The 22,461-nt window shown below is 37.4% G+C and overlaps 2 protein-coding genes across 2 annotated transcripts; one reads left to right on the top strand and one right to left on the bottom strand.

Moving 5' to 3' along the window:
• Window positions 1-252: 252 nt before the first annotated feature.
• Window positions 253-6,011, bottom strand: LOC109827635. Its single transcript, XM_020394649.1, has 5 exons — window positions 5,774-6,011; window positions 4,525-5,579; window positions 4,229-4,417; window positions 435-1,705; window positions 253-340 (listed from the first exon to the last, which is right to left on the bottom strand). Exons 1-5 carry the CDS (start codon window positions 6,009-6,011, stop codon window positions 253-255), a joined length of 2,841 nt encoding a protein of 946 aa, XP_020250238.1.
• Window positions 6,012-17,799: 11,788 nt separating this feature from the next.
• Window positions 17,800-19,287, top strand: LOC109827634. The gene is made up of 2 exons (XM_020394648.1): window positions 17,800-18,001; window positions 18,212-19,287. Exons 1-2 carry the CDS (start codon window positions 17,800-17,802, stop codon window positions 19,285-19,287), a joined length of 1,278 nt encoding a protein of 425 aa, XP_020250237.1.
• Window positions 19,288-22,461: the final 3,174 nt, after the last annotated feature.

Raw genomic sequence — 22,461 nt, 5'->3', positions numbered from 1 at the left:
AGATTAGCACAACTCATCTGAGTAACAAACAAAGAGAAAACTAATGACCCCCTTAACAGAGATTACAATGGATACCTCCACCTTGAGGGCTATTGAGAACAATATACAATATCTCCATTTTAATTTCTTTGATCACTGCATCCGGACCTTTGTTTTTCTCTTGAAACAGTCTTCTATTCCTTTCTCTCCATAAGATGTAAACTGTAGTGACCATAGCCATTTTCTTAAGTTTTTGAGTTGAACCCTTACCTCTCAGATAGGTAGAGAACCAGTGCACACATTGGTTCCAATTACAAGATTTCCATCTACTTTGGAGCCAATCCAACACCCCATTCCATACCTGGCATGAAAAAGGACATTCAAAAAATAAATGATCTCTGGATTCCACCGAAGCAGAGCATAAGCAACAGGAGTTAGTGTTTGCAATCCCCCACTTCAAAATTCTGTCCTGTGTCAACAATCTATTCTGAATTGCTAGCCAGCATATGAAAGAGTGCTTAGGGATGTTTAGTCTCTCCCAGATAAGCTTTGACCATGCAACATTGCTTGCACTAGGATACAAGCACTTATATAGGGCAGATAGTTTAATTTTTCCATCCATATTGCAGGAATATATCATATTCTTCAAGTTTTCCACCCCACCACAGAAAGAAATGGCTTTGTCTCTTGTCTTGAGCAGTTGTCTCCACATCCATGAGTCTCCACATCTTATGTTCACATGCCAGATATCACTATTCTTCAAATACGTACCATGGATCCACTTAATCCATAATAACTCCTTGTTTATATGAATATGCCATATACACCTCAAGGCAGATGCATAATTCCAAATAGGAGCAGAGAACAACCCCAATCCTCCCTGTTCCTTCCTTAAACATATTTTTTCCCATGACACAAGAGGAGTCCTAAAAGTATGAGTTGATTTTCCCCATAAAAAACCCCTGCACAATGAATCAACCCTCTGCATAACCTTAACTGGGAGGACAAAATTGGAGGTCCAGAAGGTTTGAATACCCAGTATCACACTTTTGATCACTTGTATTCTACCTGCATATGAGAGGGTTTTATGCTTCTGCCATGAATTGAATTGGTCTTCTATCTTTGTAAATAAAAGATTACAGTCCAGGTAAGACAATCGCTTGGATACTAGGGGAACACCTAAATATTTGAAAGGTAGTTCACCCAATTTGAATCCCAACAGGTTGATGATAGACGACTTTGTTAAATCATCCACACCCCCTAAGAAAATAGAACATTTATCAGGGTTGGCTTCAAGACCTGTAATATTACCAAACTCTTGGACACACTGGTGAAGCTTCTGTATAGAGTAGTGGTCAGCTTTAGAAAATAATAGGAGATCATCCGCAAAGACCAAGTGTGTAATTTTGAGCCTCTTACATTTAGGGTGGAATTTGAACATCCTGTCATGATATAGAAGATCTAACTTCCTTGAGAGATACTCCATTCCTAGGATGAAGAGGTAAGGGGAGAGAGGGTCACCTTGCCTTAAGCCACGTTCACCTTTAAAATATCCATGTAGAGATCCATTAAGAGAGATTGAATAGCTTGGTGAAGTGATACATGCCATAATCCATTTGATCATAGAAGCTGGAAAACCCAGACCCTGAAGCAAGTCTGAAATGAACCTCCAGCTTATGGTATCAAATGCCTTCCTGATATCAATACTGACCATAGCTCTGTTGGCCTTCTTGTTTTGATGATGATTTACAAACAATTTACTACTAATGTTATTTGTCTAGTGTTTGTGCATTCCTATGTATTATAGACAAACAACGTAGTTGGAGGTTGGATGGATTGAGCCTACACGATCATATCAAGAGTTGGAGGTTGGATGGATTGAGCCTACACGATCATATCAAGAGGAGGTTGGCGGAATTGTGGAGTGAACCATCGTAAAATTCAAGTTAAAGATCAAGTTCAAGCTTCATCCGCAACGTGTACCAAGTTGAGCTACAATGAAGATCAAGATCAAGTTTGGGTAATCTAGTTTAGATTTATATTATGTGTGTTAGATACTCTAAGCTCAATATCATATACACACATAATATTGGATTTTCTCACAAAATAAGCTATTTTGAGAAAACTTTGTGATATTATTTTATTGACCATGTTTACTTTATATTCATGTGTTATAATGTTTATGAAGACATTTCATACACACGTATTTGGTTTCTATGTATATATATAGTTATATATATACATGCATGGTTTTGGGTTTTCATGTTTTGGACATACTTGCAAAATACATGAGTTTTCACAAATGGAAATTCAATTTGAGAAATTCTTTTTCTAACATGTTTGTTTTCATGTTTACAAACATTTCTCAAAGTTTCATCAAGTTTGGAATTGATTTGTTATGTTTAATGGAATTTACAAAATCATGTTTTTGTTTGTGCACATGTTCGTGCATGTTTTACAAAACAGATGAGTTTTTATAAATGGGAAGTGATATTTAAGAAATTCTTTCTTTGACATGTTTATCTACATGTTTAGAAACTTCTCTCAAAATTTTACTATTTTTGGAGTTGATTTACTATGCCCAATTGATTTTACAAAATCGCGTATGTCAGTAGTTTTTTAGAAACTGTAAATCTGTGTTCAAACATTTATTTCTCTCAACTGGGAAATGATTTTTCAGATATTCTTTCTCTAACATATTATTCTACATGTCTATAACCTTCCCACAAAATTTCATATTTTTTAGAACTGTTTTACTATTTTTAATTTATTTTACAAAACTGAAATATAGTGCTACAGTACCAGCGGTCGACCGGTACGGTCGACCGCCAAGCTCTCTGGACGTGGTTACTGTAGCACAATGGCTATATTTCCCAGATTTTGATATATCCATTTTTTTGTCTTTTTGCTTGGTTTTCTTGGTTTTTTGGGCTTGTTTCATGAGCCTATATATACTCCATGCCATCATACTTCTAAGGTGACTTAAGAAATGTTTTAAACAAGTTTAAAGAGCTTTAAACAAGGGTTTAAGTGTGTTTTAGTGTTTGTTTGGTTTGAAGATTGTTTTCACAAGTGGAGGAGATCATCTTCTTGTTTGGGCTCCAATCTCCATCTCTCCATCTTGTCATCTATTGGAGAAGTTTTCTAAACTCTATCTAGCTTTACATTTGCTTAGTTATTTGATTATCATTCTTTAAAGCTAGTTTTTATATTGAGTTTAGATTTGATTATATTATCTCATTGTTACACACACCCACTTGAGCTTATTGTATTTGCATACATAGTATATTAGGGTTGTGAGAGATTGTAACATTGAGTTGTGCTTAATTGTGTTCTCATCTATTGTAGAGAACAAATTTATATTTGTTACATTGTGAGTGGTGTAAGGTTTTCGGTGAGCTAGAAAACCGAGTGTGTTGTGAAGTTTTCGGTGAACTAGAAAACCGAGTGTGAGGAGTGACGTTGATCGGTGAGGTTGAAAACCGACATAGTGTGGTTGTAAACGTTATTCGGGTGAGCGTAGAAAACCCGGTTGTGATAGTGGATTTCTCCCCGGGAGTGGGGAGCGGAGACGTAGGACGGAAGGTCCGAACTCCGTGATCATATCTTGTGTTTGAGTGTGCTTTGGCGTTTATTTATACTTGTGTTTATATTTCTTGTCGCCATTCTCATTAGCTCATTATTTATATGATCCCCTATCTTGTTTCATATTGTTTACCCTTGTGTTAGTTTCATATCCTTGCTCATTTTGTAATATCTTATTGCTAGGATATATCACTTAGTTCATATTGCTTATCCTAGCTTACATATCTTGTTGTGTTTCATACTTGCTAGGATAATTTATTAATTAGTTTTTAATTGGCATATAATCGGATTAGATTAGCATAAGACCCTACCCCCCCCCCCCCCCTCTAGGGTCTAACAAGCTCTTGGAGAGATATTTTCTGCTATAATTCCTGATCAACTGATGAGCAAGCATAATATTGCTTGAAATTTGCCTCCCTTTGACAAAAGCACTTTGTGCTTGATTAACAATGCATCCCATCACTGTTTTCAATCTATTAGCTAGCACTTTTGAGATGAATTTATAAACACAATTGCAACAGCATCCCATCACTGTTTTCAATCTATTAGCTAGCACTTTTGAGATGAATTTATAAACACAATTGCAACATGATATTGGTCTAAAATCAGATGGTGACTTTGGGCACTTTATTTTTGGAATAAGGGAGATAGAAGTAGAGTTCACCATACCAAGCAATTTGCCATTCCTGAAAAACTCATGAACAGCTTGAGTGATTTCCTCTCCAATGGTTGACCAAGAAGATTTGAAGAATGACATACTAAATCCATCAGGTCCAGGAGCTTTACTTTCAGATATAGAGAACACTGCTGATTTTATTTCATCATTTGTAACTGGAGCACCAAGGGCAGCAGCCTGTAAAGTTGACAAGCAAGGACCTGACTTTATGATACTCATATCAAGGGGAATTGTGTTCACTGCTGTCCCCATAAGTTTTTATAGAATGTAACAAATTCATTTACAATTCCCTCAGGTTCAGTAATTCTCTCCCCCAGACTATTATACAAAATAACCACCCTGTTGTTATGCTTTATGGATTTTGCAATATTGTGAAAAAGACTCGTGCACCTGTCACCTTGAAGACTCCATTTAATCCTGGCCGTTTGTTGATAAAATGACATTTCACAATCAATGAGATTATTATATTTTAATAGAAGTTCTTTCTCCTGCAATATAAGCATAGGGTGGAAAGGCTGATTCTGCAGTTCCCTCTGAGTGTCCTCCAAAGCAATTTTAGCTCTTTGAACTTGCTCACTTATATTATAGAAGTGCTTTTTATTTAAAGTTTTAAGAGCCCCTTTCAGCAGTTTGAGCTTTTTGCACACTGAAAACATTTTGCACCCTTGAATAGATTCTTTCCAGACCTCAGAAACTGTGGATACATAGCTAGGATGAGTTGTCCACATTTTGAAGAATTTGAAGGGCTTTTTTCCTTGGATATATTCTTCATAGATTGCAATTTGAGCAGGAGAGTGATCAGAAAAACTGGGAAGAAGAAATTCAACATGACTGGCATTGTAAGTATTTATCCATGCATCATTAACCAGTGCTCTGTCTAGCCTACACCAGACTCTGGAATCAGCTTCTTTCTTGTTGTTCCAAGTATAAAAACATCCAAGAGTTTTCAGGTGAGAAAGCAAACAATTCTCAATGAAGTCTTTGAAGTCCGTAGTATCAGCCTCAGATAGGATTGAACCCCCTAACTTCTCATTATTTATCATAACATTAAAGTCTCCACAAAGTAACCAAGGAAGATTACCAATACTCTGTTTAATTTGAGTGAGCTCCAACCAAAGATCTTTTCTAGCTTCCATCTGATTGAAACCATAAACTGAAGTAATGACACATCTAACTTTCCCATCAATTGATTTAACTGTACATGTAATGTGTTGATCAGAAGACTTTAAGGGTTGAACCTCCAAAACATCAGGGTCCCATAGTAAAAGAATTCTTGCTTTACCAGAACTCCTGACATTTGATATCCAGTTCCAACTATTAGCAATTTTCTTGGCTCCAGCTGGAATCATAATATCTTTAATTTTAGTCTCAATCAGAGCAATGAAAGAGGAATTATATTGATATAGGTGATGCTTGACTAAATGCTTCTTAGAGGATTTATTCAATCCTCTAACATTCCAGAAAGTTAGGTTCATGTTCTTTTGGTTTGATCCCCTCTATCCAAAGTAGAAGGGTCAGTTATCTCTAAAAAACCCAAGGGGAGAAAAGAATTTGCTGAAGAAATATTCCCTTGAACCAATTTCCCAGTATTTCCTAAAGCACCTGCACTCCCAGACCCATGCATAAATCTGATACCAGATCCAGGCATTGTGACTGTAGAATTGCGGGCGTGCACAACATGCACAGGTTCCAGGCTATGGACAATATGTTCAGATTCTAGACAGGAGCTAGGGATCTCATTTAAATGCCCAGAATCCACAGATCCAAACATTGAGACTGCAGAATTTTGAGTGTGTATAACATGCACAGGCTTCAATCTGTGTACAACATGCTCGGATTCCAGACAGGAGCTAGGGACCTCCTTTGCTTTTAGTTGTCCAGATTTTCCCTTTTAAAAGTGATCAGATATAATATCTTTTCCAACATCATTATTGGTATTCCCTTGTACTAACTTTCCAAATTTGCCTGAAACCCCTGCACTCCCAGATGAATGCATATCAGATCCAGATATAGGACCTTTAGGAGTTTGGATGTGCACAGCATGCACAGGTTCTATAACAGGATGCTGAGGAGAATCAACACACTCCATTCTACTAAGCACTTGTGAGCCACTAAGAGTAGAAATTTTAGTTTCATCATTATCAGCCCTTTTTAAATTCTGTTTAGGCACCCATTTCTGAACCTTGGTTTGCCTCTTGCAAAAATTAGTGTCATGCCCAACTAATTTACAAAAATCACACCATCTTGGCTTCAGTTCATAATTCACCTTCTGATTAAAAGATTCACCATGCGGTCCCTGAATGGTTATATAATCAGGAAGGGATGTTGGTAAAGTTACTTCAACTAGAACCCTGGCATATGAGAGTCTCTGTCTACTGGCAGTGAGCTTATCAGTGGTTATAGGCTTTCCAATAGCACTCACAATCTTACTAATACACCTTGCATTCCACAAGTTTAATTTCAAACCCGGCAATTGAATCCACATTGGGTATAAGCATTCTTTAATATGATCAATCTCATTATTTGCTGCCCATGCCTTTAAAAGTAAAGGCCTAGAACCAAAAAACCAAGGACCCCTTTCAAGAATATCACCCATTTCCTCTTTACTTTTAAATTTGAACAGGAAGATTCCAGGTTTAAGAAGACAAATTTCTGGATTAGCAATAGGAGCCCACACCTTTTGTACAAAAATCTCCATCGCTCTAAATTTTACGTTCAGACCAATGACCTGCCCAATCAATGAAAATTTCCATGTAGACATCCCCTCGTTCCATTCATCTTCTTCAAAAGAGACAACATCTTTAGAAGAAGGTGGTAAAAAATCCAGATCAAAACCGTTCCCTGGTAATCTATTATCAGCAAACATACTGACCCAGCTTTTCTTAACAGAACTATCAGGGGGAGGTTTATCAACCAAGGGATTTAGTTGAGGAAAATCAGAGGGATCAAGATTTGATGCACCAGGATTCTTAATTGAGTTTTTACCAGAAGATTTTGAAATTGAGACAGGATCAGTAGCTAAATTTCTAATATTTGATTTCAATGCAACAGTATTCTGATCAAGATCTGAAACCAGAACTGAATTAGGCCTTTCTCTCGATGAACTCTCTACGAATCCCCGAGAAGGAGAAAATTCCAGATTATTTCCTTGTTCAACTTCATCCGCCCTAGATCTAGTATTAGAAAAAATATCAATCGAGTTGAGGATCTTACCAGAGATCGACAATTTGTCAAGATTCTGAGATTGAACTCCTACAGGTCTAGGAGTAGCTTGTGGATCATCAGAAAAGACCTTAGATCGAAGAATTTCCATCATCAGAACCTTCTTCTTCTCACCCTTCGGTCCCGTTGACCCCATCTCGATGCAAGAATCATCATCATCTTCAACAAAGGACACATCAGATTGATCCTCTAGAGCAGATGAACTTGGATTTGAAGACCTTAATCCAATTTGTAGAATTTTTTTTCCCATTTTTGTTCTTTTTTTTAGCTATCTGAGAACTAAGCGGGGGCGTAAGATAGCAGAGAGAAATCACCCTCTATCTTACGCCAATAACCGCTCCTTCATATAATGCGCCATATCACTGATTCGATAACAGATAAAAGAATTGACAAGAGCTTAGAGATAGTCTGACTCCAGAAATTGCATTTTGGAATTCTACAAATTCAAGGTCTAAAATATCTCAAAATTTTACAGTTTTCTTGTGTTTTTGTTCGGTTAATAGGAAATTAATTGAAAAGCATAGTATAGCACTTTAGACTCAAGTTTGCTATTTGAATTAATTATCGCTAGTAATTATAGTCATACTAGAATTCCATTATGAAACAATTTGTAAAGCCTTTAAATAGGCATTCATGCATCCTTCTACTTAAGGAAAAAAAAGAGGAGAAAAAAAAGAGATCAAAAAATCCGAATACAGTAGCTACAGTAACAAAGAGTTAAAAAAGAATTTTTTTTATTTCCTTCTCCCACTAAATCTCTCCTCATACATATTATGCTTCTATTTGCTTTGCCGTTGATTGCTCCAACAGTAGTATCAGAGCCATGAACAATCTAAACGGGACGACATCGCCTTCTATTCTTATATTGGATAGGAAGAATTATCACCGGTGGAGAGTGCAGATGAAGGTGTTGTTTGAATATGAAGATATATTGGGTGTCGTAGAGAACGGAGTTGTCAATATCGCAAATAGCGCAAGTGAATCCGAGAAGAAAGCCCACGGTGAGATCAAGAGGAAGGATCGTAAGATGCTATTCTACATCCATCAAGGAGTGAATGATTCAGTTTTTGAGAAGATCGACGGAGCAACTACAGCAAACTAAGTGTGGGATATTTTGGAGACATCGTACCATGGAGTTGAGAAGGTGAAAAAAGTTAGGCTTCAAACATTGAGACGTTAATTTGAAATTTTATAGATGAAACCTGTTGAAAGTGCTGCAGATTACATAACTCGAGTACTTGCTTTAACAAATCAAATAAAAATAAACGGGGAGAAGGTTACAGATTTAGCAATCGTGGAGAAGATATTGCGATCTCTTACAGTAAAATTTGATCATATCATGGTGGCAATCGAAGAATCGAAGGATTTGTCCAAGATGACAGTTGATGAGTTGGTGGGTACCTTACAAGTTCACGAGCAACACATGAACGAGAGGTCAACTAAGAAGCCCCTTGAGAAAGATTTTCAAACTCAAGCTTTTATAAAAAAATAACAAAGGAGTACAGTACGAAAGAGACCAACAAGGAGAAAATTCAAGTGGCAGGGAACGAGGATACGTGAACTACAACAACCGAGGACGTGAATACTACAATAGTCAAGGACGTGACAATTATAACAACAATCTGTCACGCCCTGCTTCCCAAAATATCGGGGAATCGGAACGTGAACAAGCCTGCGACATATTAGACTGTGAGGAGAAATAAGTACTAGACCTTCTACTCAACCTAATACGATAAGAGTCAAATAATGTAAAACAAAGGCACATGTCCCCGATCACAGTAGCGAGAATATAATAAACAACTCAGAACAAAATGATATATATCACAACTAAAATATCATCCTAGACATAATATTCGGACCACACATGCCCTAATACAAAATAATCTAACTAAATACTAGAGGAACATAAAAATACATCAATCAAGCGGAAATGGAAGGTGCTGCAAAGGTAAAAAAGTACCATCGAACAACTAAAGGAAATGACTAAGCTTCGGCTTCTTCTTCTACTCTGTCTAGAAAGCACTCATGCTGGGAATATTCTGGCTCATGCTGAACCTGTCCGTCCTCCAAATCTGATATACAACCCGAGAGAATAGGAGTACGTTAGCGTGCATGACACACGACAAGATCCCAAAAGGAAGAATAGAAATGGTCGAACGACCAAATACAATAACAATAATAATGTATAGAAACATGCAGCTAGAATACTAACAAGCTAGATGTAATCCACCACTAGAGTATAACAATCAGAAGAATCCATAAACATCCGAGTAACAAGGTCATACAACTAGATGGAATTAATACTTAATCTACAACACGACACGTAGTACGTCGAACTAAATAATCCAAACAAGAAAACCCTCATGTATATACCATATGTCTTAAATTATAGATAATTAAATATTAATCCCGATTATGTATGAAAAGAAATATAACTAGTCCACATCTCACAAGAATCCATAATCATCTAAGTAACGAGGTCATGTAACTAACCATCCTATAACAGGTTAATGGTCCATATCTACCATAGAATCAATGTTCATATTATCAGATAACTGACTGTTCATAAATCCTCTACGTGCATCTAATACTGCTACACGAATCAGACAGAGGACTACACGTAATCTGATTTCAGCCTAGTTCGAACTCAAGCAAAACTCGTGTGACTACACAAATTCACTGACTAAAGTGACTACACGAATTCACTTTAGCCTAACAAACTAACCCCAGTGATTACACGAATTCACTGGGGCAAGTTTGGAAGATACATCAACAGCCACATCCGATCACATGAACCAAGACTTTCCCACTCTAACTCTTCTTATTTTTCTAAGTCAACAGACACATGTCTCTAGGTCTTGTACAAGGCCAATAAGGTCATGAACTACTAACAGTTCTCAATCACCACAATAATAAATGCAACTGATCATGAGCACTAATGTCATGGTATATCACAAATAATCAAAATCTAAGAATCATAATTTATGAACAACATCTATGTAATTCAGAAAATGACCTTTTTCACAAATAATTTCCTTTAAATTATTTTATCATATACTAATTCAATATAAACCCTTTTTCGAAATAACTCCTTTTAAATTATTTATTATTATAACAATTCAAAATAATCCCTTATTCCAAAATAAACTCTTTTAAATAATTCAAAAAAATATTCTTTAAGTATTCTTTTTAATATTCCCTCTTCCAAAATAAATTATTTTCTCATTATAATAATAATTCAAAAATAATCTTTAAATATAATAATCTATTAATTCAAATAATCTTTTTTCTCTGTAAATAATTCTTATCTTTACAATATCAGTTATTCTCATCTATCATCAACCAATCCACGCAGATAATAACTAATCACAGTCTAATCTATACAACTAATTTAATAATAGATATAATTATGAAATGACAAGTCAAGAGGAGCGGGATCTTACCTACGAGGCTAAGGGCCTGCGGACGAGGCGACGACGACGGTTGAGGATTGTCGTAGTTGGGCAGCGGGTCAGAGCCATGGTGATATCATCAGATCTGCTGAGGGAGGCGTCAACTAAGGGCTGCCTAGGGTTGCTCGGCTGGAGCTTAGGGGTTGGCGTGCGGTCTTCGACGAGGAGGGGGTTGTAGGTGATGGGCAAGTGGCGTAGGCGGTGGAGGACGGCGTTCCTTATGATTGAGATTGAGTTGAGGAGTTTGATAGAGCTCTCGTGGTGGTCGCACGGCTGGTCGACGACAGAAGATCATGCCGAGGGCTGTCGAGGGTGAGAGAAGCTCACGGCGGCGATAGAGGAGGCACCATAGTAAAGGGGACGTTCGGAAGGTGGGGCGTCGGTGTTATTAGGGTGATCGGATCTGGGCAGCCTTGTGTGGTGATGGAAATGGAGACATCGTGAGTTTGGAGGGAGTAGATGCGAAGGATACTGATGGCGAGGGTGAGGCGGAGAGTGGTTGTTGAGGAGGACTTCGGACCGGTGCGGGGCGACATGAGAGGGAGGCGGTGGATGCTCCAGGGAGTCGTGGCGGGCCTGTACGAGGTGTGACGGCGAAGGAGGGAGCCGACACTTTCTGGGGGAGAGCAGGGGAAGAGGAGGAGGGTGGAGCGGGCTGAGTAGGTTGGAGGTCTTCTGTTGGTGTTGGACGGCGACGACGAGACGGTACGGGCGGGCTGTAGGGAGGGGCGGCGGTGATGAAGGGCTGGAGAGGGAAGATTTGGTGAGGGCGATGGCGGGGAAAGAGAGAGAGAGAGAGACGAAGAGAGAGGCGACGATGTAGGGGATGAGGTGAGGAGAACGAGAGCATGAGAAGATAGAGAGAGAGAGAGAGAGAGACGAGAAAGAGAGGAGAGAGGGAGAGAGAGAGAGAGAGAGAGGGAGAGAGAGAATATATATAGGGAGGGATTAGGGTTAAGGAGATAATTAGGGGGAAATCAATATAAATTAATTACAATAATGATAATAACAATAACAATAATAAATAACCAATATTAATTTAAAAAGTTTTCACCATAACGGTTTTAATTTATAATTAGCAAAATCATTAAATTAATATAAAATCAGATTTTTAAATCATAGAATTTTTTTAGAAAATAAAAAAAATATAAACACTCTTTTAAATATAATAATTTAATATTTTAAATTATTAGAAAAAGTATTTAAACTAGTATCGAAAATTCATGATCATTACACAATCAAAGAGATAATAGCAATCAGAGAAGCAATTATCAATCAAATTCAAATTATCGTGGTCAAGGTCGAGGTCGAGGTCGAGGCTTTGGACGTGTTAGAGGAAATTTTAATAAATCAAACAGTGAATGTTAGATATGTCATAGATATGGACACTATGCAAAGGAGTGCAAGTACCAGGATAATTCCCAATCCGTAGAAGAAGTTCGATTTGCACAAGAAAGAGGTGATGAAGACGACCACACTTTATTGATGGTCACGACAGCCGGTGAAGAATCAAACTACAACACATAGTTTCTTGACACTAAGTGTTCTAATCACATGTGCGGAAAGAATGAGATGCACGTTGACCTAGATGAATCGATGCGGTTCAAAGTCAAGTTTGCTGATGATAACACTATACCAGTGACGGGAAAAGGGCAAGTTATCATCAAGCTAAAGAACAGAGACCACAAGTTTATTTCTGATGTATTCTATGTACCGAATATGAAGAACAATTTACTCTATATGGGCCAACTTCTTGAAAAGGGGTATGATCTGCGCTTCTCTGCTAATCAACTCCTAATCTTTGATAAAAGAGGTGTATTTATCCTTAAAACCCCTATGATAAATAATCACATGTTTCTAGTTGACATCCAGAATGATGTTTACCATTGCTTCAATGCTATTATTAAAGATGAGTCTTGGTTATGGCATCTTCGGTTTGGACATCTGAATTTTCATAGTCTGAAGTTGCTTGCTCAAAGAAATTTGGTGAGAGGCTTGTTCGTTGTAGATCATCTCGAGCCCTTGTGTGAATGTTGTATTCTTGAAAAACAATATAGATAATCCTTTGGTATTGAAAATACTTGGCATGCAAAGAAGCCTCTTGAGCTCGTTCATTCAGATGTGTGTTGTCCTATGAACACTATATCCAATGGCAATAATCGCTAATTCCTTACTTTTATTGATGATTTCACAAGGAAATATGGGTCTACTTTTTAGTAAAAATCTAAAGTCTTTGATTATTTTAAGAGCACTAAAGCCCTAGTTGAGAAGGAAAACGGTTACGTTATCAAGGTGCTATAAATAGATGGAGGAGGTGAATATACTTCTAATGAATTCAATAAGTATTGTGCAAAAGAAGGAATAAATCATGATGTTACTTTTTCCTACACACCTCAACTTAACGATGTCGCTGAACGGAAAACCGGACAATACTTGACATGGCGAGAAGCATGCTAAAGGCCAAAGATATGCCCAATTGTTTTTAGGGTGAAGCTGTCTCATGCACTGTATACTTGTTGAACAGGTCACTAACAAAGCGTGTTGATAATATTACTCCTGAAGAGGAGTGGACTGGTTATAAGCCAAGTGTAAGATATCTCAAAGTGTTTGGCTCTATTGCTTATGCTCATATTCTAGCAGAAAGAAGAAAAAAACTTAATGACAAAGGTGAGAAGATAGTTTTTATTGGCTATAATTCCGGGGGCTACAAACTCTACAATGCTACTACAATGAAGGTGATTGTAAGCAGAAATGTTATGTTTGATGAAGAAGAAGCTTGGAATTGGGATCTAGAAACACAAAACGATTCATGGCGTACTCTCTTTGATATTCTTGAAGACATTGTCCCTATTGCAACCGAAGAATCACCACCGGCAAATGCTCTTGAAGTTCCAACCCCGCAAGTTCCATTAGAAGTTGAAAGACCAAGAAAAAATCGCCAACCATTAGTTCTCTTGAGAGATTATGAAGTAACTCTAGATGATGATGTTGATGCAAATGAAGATATAGTACACTTTGCAATGTTTGTAGGTTGTGAGCCGGTTATGTTTGAAGAGACTATTTAAGATCCTAAGTGGATAAATGCAATGAAAGAAGAGATAAATGTGATTGAGAAGAATGATGTGTGGGAGCTTACTAATATCCTGCAAGGACATAAAGCAATCAATGTCATGTGGGTTTTCAAAATAAAGATTAAAGCGAATGGCGATGTTAAGCGGCATAAAGCAAGATTGGTGACGAAAGGTTACGAGCAAAGGCCTGGTTATGATTACCAAGAGGTATTTTTTCTTGGTTGCTAGAATTGAAACTGTTAGACTAATAATTGCCTTGGCTGCACAGAAGCATTGGAATATTCATCAGATGAACGTGAAGTCAGTTTTTCTTAATGGGCTACTTGAAGAAGAAGTTTTTGTGAAGTAACCACCTGGATTTATGAAGAAAGGGAGTGAGCATAAAGTATATAATTTGAAGAAAGCATTGTACGGGCTGAAGCAGGAGCTACGTACATGGAACAAAAGAATAGATTTTTTCTTTCAGAAAAGTAGATTTCAGAAGTGCCCTTCCGAGCATGCCTTATATGTAAAAATAAATAACTTTGGTGATATACTATTATTATGCATCTATGTTGATGACTTGATTTTTATGGGAAATAACATTAGCATGATTGAAGAGTTTAAGAAGTCGATGATGTATGAATTTGAGTTGACAGATCTTAGCCTGATGTCTTATTTTATCGGTATTGAAGTGGTTCAAGGAGATGATGGGATTTTCATATGTCAAAAGAGGTACTATACAAAGTTATTGAAGAGGTTTCAGATGGTTGATTGCAATCCTGTTAGAATTATCTTGGAGGTTGGTACTAAATTATCTCAAGAAGGTGATGGTGCACAAGTTGATCCTAATTATTTCATGCAAATTGTTGGGAGTTTGAGATATCTCATATGTACAAGGCCAGATATAGCCTATGGAGTTGGTATAATCAGCAGATATTTGGAGGCCGCTCGCCAATCTCATCTACAAGCTGCAAAGAAAATTATGCAGTACCTAAAGGGGACTTATGATCATGGTTTGTTTTATTTTTTATCTAATAATTATGATGTTGTAGGCTATTCTGATAGTGATTGGAGTGAAGATCATGATGATTGTAAAATTACTTCTGGCTATGTTTTAAATTTTGGCTCCATCGTATTTTCTTGGTTGTCGAAGAAGCAGTCTATTGTTGCACTATCAACTTGTGAAGCGGAGTATGTAGCAGCTGTGTCGAGTGCTTGTCAAGCAATTTCGTTGTGTAATGTGCTAAGTTAGCTTCATATACAAGTTGAAGGTCCTACATATGTTGACAACAAGTCCGCAATTGATTTGGCGAAGAATCCAGTCACTCATGGAAGGAGCAAACGTATTCATACTCGTTACCACTTTTTATGAGACAATGCTGAAAAGAACGAGATCGTGTTGATTTGTTGTGATTCTGAAGATCAAGTTGCGGACATCCTCAAGAAACCTTTGAAGTTTGAAGCGTTTGTCAAGTTGAAGCACATGATGGGAATGAAGACCTTACAGAATTATGATTAAGGGGGGATGTTGAATTTAATCCGAGTTAGTTATCTCTAGGAATTATAGTCATACTAGAATTCTATTATGAAACACTTTGTAAAGCCTTTAAATAGGCATTCATGCATCATTCTATCTAAGAAAAAATAGAGAAGAAAAAACAAAGGGAAAAAAACCGAGTACTGTAGCTACAGTAAGAGAGAGTTAAAAAAGATTTTTTTTATTTGCTTCTCCCACTAAATCTTTCCTCATACATATTATACTTCTATTTCCTTTGCCGTTGATTGCTCCAACAAAACTAAGAACAAATGAAAAATTGAAAAATTTGTGATTCCATAGAGTGCAAAATGGAAAAGAGATGTAAAATATCATATTTCTTTTGAAAAGAACAGCCATAACTTTATTCTAAATAATCTATATTGCAAATCCAAGAGCTTTGAGTCGATACATCTTTAGCCGTACGTAGCATCTGCGCACCTATTACCTTCTTTGAAGACGCATTATAGAAAGCTGTTTGGTCTGATGGTCTAAGGGGTAAAAAGGGGCGGTCTGTATGGTGTATGATAGCGGGCGATTTTCGCTTTGTATTGTGCGCCCCCGCCGAGAACTTTTGTGAAATTTTGAGTTTTCTGATGGTGAGGAAGAAGAAAGGCAATGGTAAAAAGATCCTAGAGATAGGTTTGAGAGTTCCTAAGCTGAATTCGACAGGCTCTGATGGTCTATTTGATGTTCTAAGCGAGGAAGATGATGTAGATTCCATTGAAATGGGTTCTACTGGGCCAAAGGGGGCAGGAAAGTCTAGATCTATGACAGAGGTGCTGAATTCGGGCAATTTGGAGTTCGAATTTATTCAAGATCGTCAGCTTCTCCAAAATTCTGGTCGGCAGGGTGATCGGAGCTCTGGTGTTCTTGATCTCAAAAATTCTGGTTGGCAAGGTGATCGGAGCTCTGATCGGCAGGGTGATCGAAGCTCTGGTGTTCTTGGTAAGATTCACTCTTCTGGATCTAATGGAAATCTTGAGTTTAATAAGTCCTCTATTTCTAGTAGATCTATCAAATCTTGGGCTGATGAACTGGACGTAAGAAAGGAAAATCTAGATTCATCTTTAAATCAAGATTTTCGGTCAAATTTGAATAAATCTGGGAGTTCTGATCTGGAAAAGGAGAAAAATACTGTTTTATTGAGACCTGGAAAGAATAGTTCACCTGTTAAAGATCATTCTGTTGTGACATTAACGGGTTCAAATGGAACTGGTGAAAAATTGGATAAAAGTTGGGCGAGTCTGTTTACAGATAACAGAAAGATAGAGTATGGGATGAATTTGAACTATGTTCCCTCTGAAAACAAAGACACAATTTCTTTTAATGATGATGAATGGAATGGGATGAATTTGAACTATGTTCCCTCTGAAAACAAAGACACAATTTCTTTTAATGATGATGAATGGAATGAGGATATATTAATATGGTAATCTTCACTAATAGGGCAAGTAATGAGATTGAATGTAAAGTTCAAGGCTATGGAGAATTATGTGCAAAAAACATGGAGGAAATTTATGCTAGAAGTATGCCTTCTTAAACCTGGACTCTTTCTGATCAAATTCAAAAATACTGATGAGATGAATGAGATCCTGTGTAAGGGTCCTTGGTTCTTTGGATCAAGACCTTTGTTATTGAAGCAATGGACAAATGGAGAAGATATTGAGAAGATTAGTGACAGTGTATATCCTATGTGGATTCAGCTTCCATCTCTGAGACTCAACCTATGGAATGCTAAAAGCATATCAAAAATTGCAAGTGCTATAGGTTGTCCAATAGCAACTGATAGACTGACTACCAACAGACAGCGCTTGGCTTATGCGAGGGTGTTAGTAGAGGTTAAATTACCATCCCCCCCTTCCTGAAAAGATCAATATTCTTGATCCAAAAGGAAAGCAATACACTCAGAGGGTGATTTATGAATTTAAACCTAAACAAGATCAATATTCTTGATCCAAAAGGAAAGCAATACACTCAGAGGGTGATTTATGAATTTAAACCTAAATGGTGTGAGGTATGTAAGCAAAAGGAAAGCAATACACTCAGAGGGTGATTTATGAATTTAAACCTAAATGGTGTGAGGTATGTAAGCAGGTTGGTCATGATATAAGATATTGTAGAAGGCAGATAAAAACTCAAAGATGGGTTCCTAAGCAAGGCTAGATTCCAATATCTGATGATATTAGGAAAGAAAAAGCTATTATTGAGAATGATAATCCTCTGCTATCAAATGTTAACCTGAATATGGATAATACTAGACAAGAGGGCAGTAAAAAAGAAGAGAATAGTAGGAAAATGGCTGTGCATATTTCTGATACAGGTGGAGATGACCATCTATTAAGTGAGATAGTTATTGAAAGTGGGAGGAAAATTGCTGATCCATTTGGTTCAGGGCTGAAAGCAGTGCATTATGCTGTACATGTGATCAAAGAGAAAAATACAGAAGCTATCAGTGCTGATACTCAAGGAATTAGACCTTGGACTCATGTTCAAAAAGGTTTAAAGAGTAAGAATATCATTCCTGGGAATTCTTTTACATTTCTGGATATTTTGGATATTGACCCCTCTACAATAGATAGAGGGGGGGGGGGGGGGGGGGGGGGAGCAAAGATGAATTTATCCTTCTGGAAGGTTAGAGGATTAAACAAATCCTCTAAGCAACATATGGTTAGACATTTCATATCTCAATACCATCTTTCATATATAGCTTTACTTGAAACAAAAATAAAAGATAGTAAGATACAGCAAGCAGTTAAAAAAATAGCTAGAAATTGGAACTGGGTCTCTAATGCCAGTAATCAAAGAAAAGCAAGGATCTTGATTATGTGGGATCCAAAAATTCTTGGGGTTCAAATTATCACCACTTCAGACCAGAGTATCACATGCAAAATTGTATCAGTTGATGGAAGAACAGATTGTATGATTACATCTATTTATGGCTGTAATCAAATGGAGGCTAGAAAGGAGTTATGGAATGAATTGAAGACTATCAAGCAATCAATGGGGAATGAACCATGGATCTTGTGTGGTGATTTTAATGCTGTAATAAAGGGGGAAGAAAAGCTTGGAGGTGCAGCTGTTACTGAGGCTGAAACCAAGGATTTTAGGGATTTAATTGAAGACTGCCATCTAAACCATCTAAAAACAACTGGATGTTTCTATACATGGAACAATAAGCAGGATCATGATACTAGAGTGTGGTGCAGGCTGGATAGGGCTCTGGTGAATGATGCATGGCTTAACATGTACAATGCTAGTCAGGTTGAATTCTTGCTTCCTTATTTTTCTGACCACTCTCCTGCTATGGTATCTCTATTCCAGGATTGTTCAAATGGAAAGAAACCTTTCAGGTTTTTTAAAATGTGGTCTAAGCATGAAAGCTACATTCCAACTGTTTCTGCTATCTGGCAAACAAAAGTAGAGGGGTACAAAATGCTCTCAGTTTGCAAGAGACTTAAAATGATGAGAGGTGCTCTTAAGGAATTAAACAAGAAACATTATTATAATATCAGTGAACAAGTTCTTAGAGCCAAAATGGAACTTGAAGAGGCTCAAAGAAATCTGCAAATTAGTCCTCTCAATTCAGATTATATCATGAAGGAAAAGGAGTGTATTACAAACTACAACAAACTCCTAGATTGTGAACTTTCCTTTCTGCAGCAAAAAGCTAGGATTAATTGGAGTGTTCAAGGAGATAGGTGCACAAATTTCTTCCACTCTAGAATCAAAGCAAACAGGCATCATAATAGGGTGTTGGTTCTTTACAACAACCTAGGACAGTGACTTACTGATCAAAAGGAGATCGCAAATGAAATGGTGGATTTTTTTCAAGAACCTTTTAGGGACTGCTCCAGTTGTTACTACACCTGACATACAAATTATCCAAGCTGGACCTTGTTTGAATGAAGCTCAAGCTAACATGCTCTCAAGATCTGTTTCAAAAGAAGAGATAAAGAATATTATTTTTTCAATGGATGAGAACAAGGCACCTGGGCCAGATGGATATGGATTTGCATTTTATAAATCTGCTTGGCCTGTGATTGGTGAGGAGATAACACTTGCAATTGAGGATTTCTTCAAGAATGGAAAATTGCTGGGAATGGTTAATTCAACTGCCATTACACTTGTGCCAAAGAAACAATGTCCAGTCACCCCTGCTGACTTTAGGCCTATATCCTGCTGCAACTGTATTTACAAAGTCATTTCAAAAATTCTAGCAAATAGGATTAAACCAATCATGGGGAGCATTGTGAATGAAGCACAAAGTGCTTTTGTCAAAGGAAGACAGATTACAAGCAATATTTCCTTGGCTCATGAGCTGGCTAAAAGCTATAGTAGAAGGAACATTTCTCCTAGAATCATGATGAATATTGATATCAAGAAAGCATTTGATACAATAAGCTGGGACTTTGTTAAAATGATGCTTGAAGGGCTGAAATTTCCTAAGGAGATGATCAACTGGATCATGGCTTGTATCACTTCACCTAAATTCTCTGTTTCTCTTAATGGAACTCTTCATGGCTATTTTGAAGGAAAGAGGGGTTTAAGACAGGGTGATCCCCTATCACCATACCTCTTCATTCTTGGGATGGAATTCTTATCAAGGAGATTAGAGCTTTTAAAAAAAGACAAGTTGTTCAAGTATCATCCAATGTGTGGTAAACTCAAAATTTCTCATCTCATCTTTGCGGATGACTTGTTGCTTTATGCCAAAGGAGATCTCTATTCCATCCGAAAGCTATATCAATGTGTTAAAGATTTCAGTGACACAACTGGACTAGAAGCTAACTTGGACAAATGCTATATTTATTTTGGTGGGGTTGATGATGCTACTAAAACAGAGATTAAAAATTTCATGGGGTTCTCAGAAGGGGCCATTCCATTCAAATACCTAGGGGTTCCTCTCATTTGCAAAAGGCTAACACATGTGGACTGTAACACTCTGCTAGATAGTATTTCAAATCAATTTCAGAAGTGGACAAGACACAACAACCTTTCATATGCAGGGAGGATTCAGGTAATCAAAAGTGTGATTTTGGGTATTCAAAACTACTGGACATCTAATTTCATATTGCTAGTTAAGGTTGTGAACAGGATTGATGAAGCTTGCAGGCAATTCCTGTGGGGGAAATCTGATAACTCTTTTAAAACTCCTTTGGTCTCATGGGATAAGATATGCTGTGGGAAAATTCAAGGTGGTTTGGGAGTTTACTCTGCAGCTATTTGGAACCTGGCTACTGCTATGAGGAGTATGTGGTATATCCATGTCAATAAGGAAATATTATGGGTGAAATGGATTCATGGGAATTATTTAAAACATAGGGATGTATGGAATGTTAAAGCAAAAAGAGGAGACTCTTGGATGTGGAAGCAGCTACTTAAATGTAGGGATAATGCTTTGAATGAAGTTGGAGGCATTGACAACCTGAAGCAATTGCTTAGTGATTGTTACAAAAACTCAAAAATCAAACTGTCAGCAGTATACACTGCTTTCTCCCCTGTCACACAAAAAGTTCCCTGGTTTAACACAGTGTGGGGAAAATTGAATTACCCTAGGCACTCGTTTATGTTGTGGCTTGCGGTGCTGAACAGGTTACAAACACAAGACAAATTATTAAGAAGAGAGATCATCAATATAAATCAGTGTCTCCTGTGTGCAGGTTTTGAGAGCAGGAACCATTTATTTTTTGACTGCTACTTTTCAAGGGAAGTGTGGCTAGGCATCATCAACTGGCTTGGAGTAGATTGGCAAACGTGTGATTGGAACTTATTGTTGAACTGGTATAACACAAGACAGAAAAGGAAGGGATTCAAGAAAAAGGTTCGGAGATTGGCGCTTGCGGCTGCTGTGTACAGGATCTGGGAAGAAAGGAACAGAAGATGTTTTCAACAGAGGAGCAGAAATACTGATCAATCAGTAAAGATTATCAAAACTGACATCTTCACCTTATGTCTAAACAACCCCATTTCGGCTGATCAAAAAGATTGGTTAATATCTTTGTAAGTTTTGTTTAGAAGCTTGGTTTTCTCTTTGTTGAGATAGTGATGTACATAATTTCCATATTTTGGTAAATGAATAAAAGTTTTTCATTGACCAAAAAAAGAAGACGCGTTATAGTTATAACTGACCTTCCCAATCCTTTTCCCACCCCCGGTTAATACTCGCGGCGATATCCCTCGTTCCAACCCTACTGAACGTTATTGCATACAACGTAATGGCGGTCCTCGAGTCACTTTCGACCACCAAAAATTCCTCCAGCCCCTGCCTGTAGCCTTTACTATCACACCACTGACATTCAACTTCACGCATCACATTTTGGCTTCTCGTTCAACTCGGACTGTCCTCATTTATCTACTCTAAATAGATTGGGTCAGATCTTGCATAATAATGTACACCCGCAAACAATTCCCTGTAAATAGGGGTCAGTTTCAGAGAACTCGCTGAACTTTTGAGGGTATTGCAAATAACCCTCTCAACTACTTCAATTCAAGAGAACCCCGAACTTGGGGATTTTGCAGGGAACCCATTGAACTACTTTTAATCAACTAAACCCCTTGAACTTTATTGTGTTTGAGAGGGAATATGTTTCCTATAAATGGCGAATGTCTAACTTGAGATTTTTCCCTCTCAAGACCGCCGGTTACAGGTAGGGGTCCAATGAGAAAACACAACGGTTGGGAGGTTTAGTAGGGAAAAAAAGTTCAAGGTTTTATTCACAACACTTATAAATTTAAAAAGAGATTTCTCAAATTAAAATAGTTAACAACGGTTATTTGCATCACACCTCAAAATTCATGGTAGTTTCTAAAATTAACTCTTGCAAATATATAAAAGATTTTCCGTATGAAGAGCATGATTCAGGAGCTTTTGAAGAAACAAGCAAAGTAATATATTGCAGGAACTGTTGAATAAAAATCAAATAAAATTATAGCATATAAAGTAAATCCAAAATTAAT

The sequence above is a fragment of the Asparagus officinalis genome, unplaced genomic scaffold (assembly GCF_001876935.1).
Source record: "Asparagus officinalis unplaced genomic scaffold, Aspof.V1 AsparagusV1_Un331, whole genome shotgun sequence".
NCBI classification, from domain to species: Eukaryota; Viridiplantae; Streptophyta; class Magnoliopsida; order Asparagales; family Asparagaceae; genus Asparagus; species Asparagus officinalis.
This window is presented reverse-complemented; position numbering and strand designations above follow the sequence as displayed.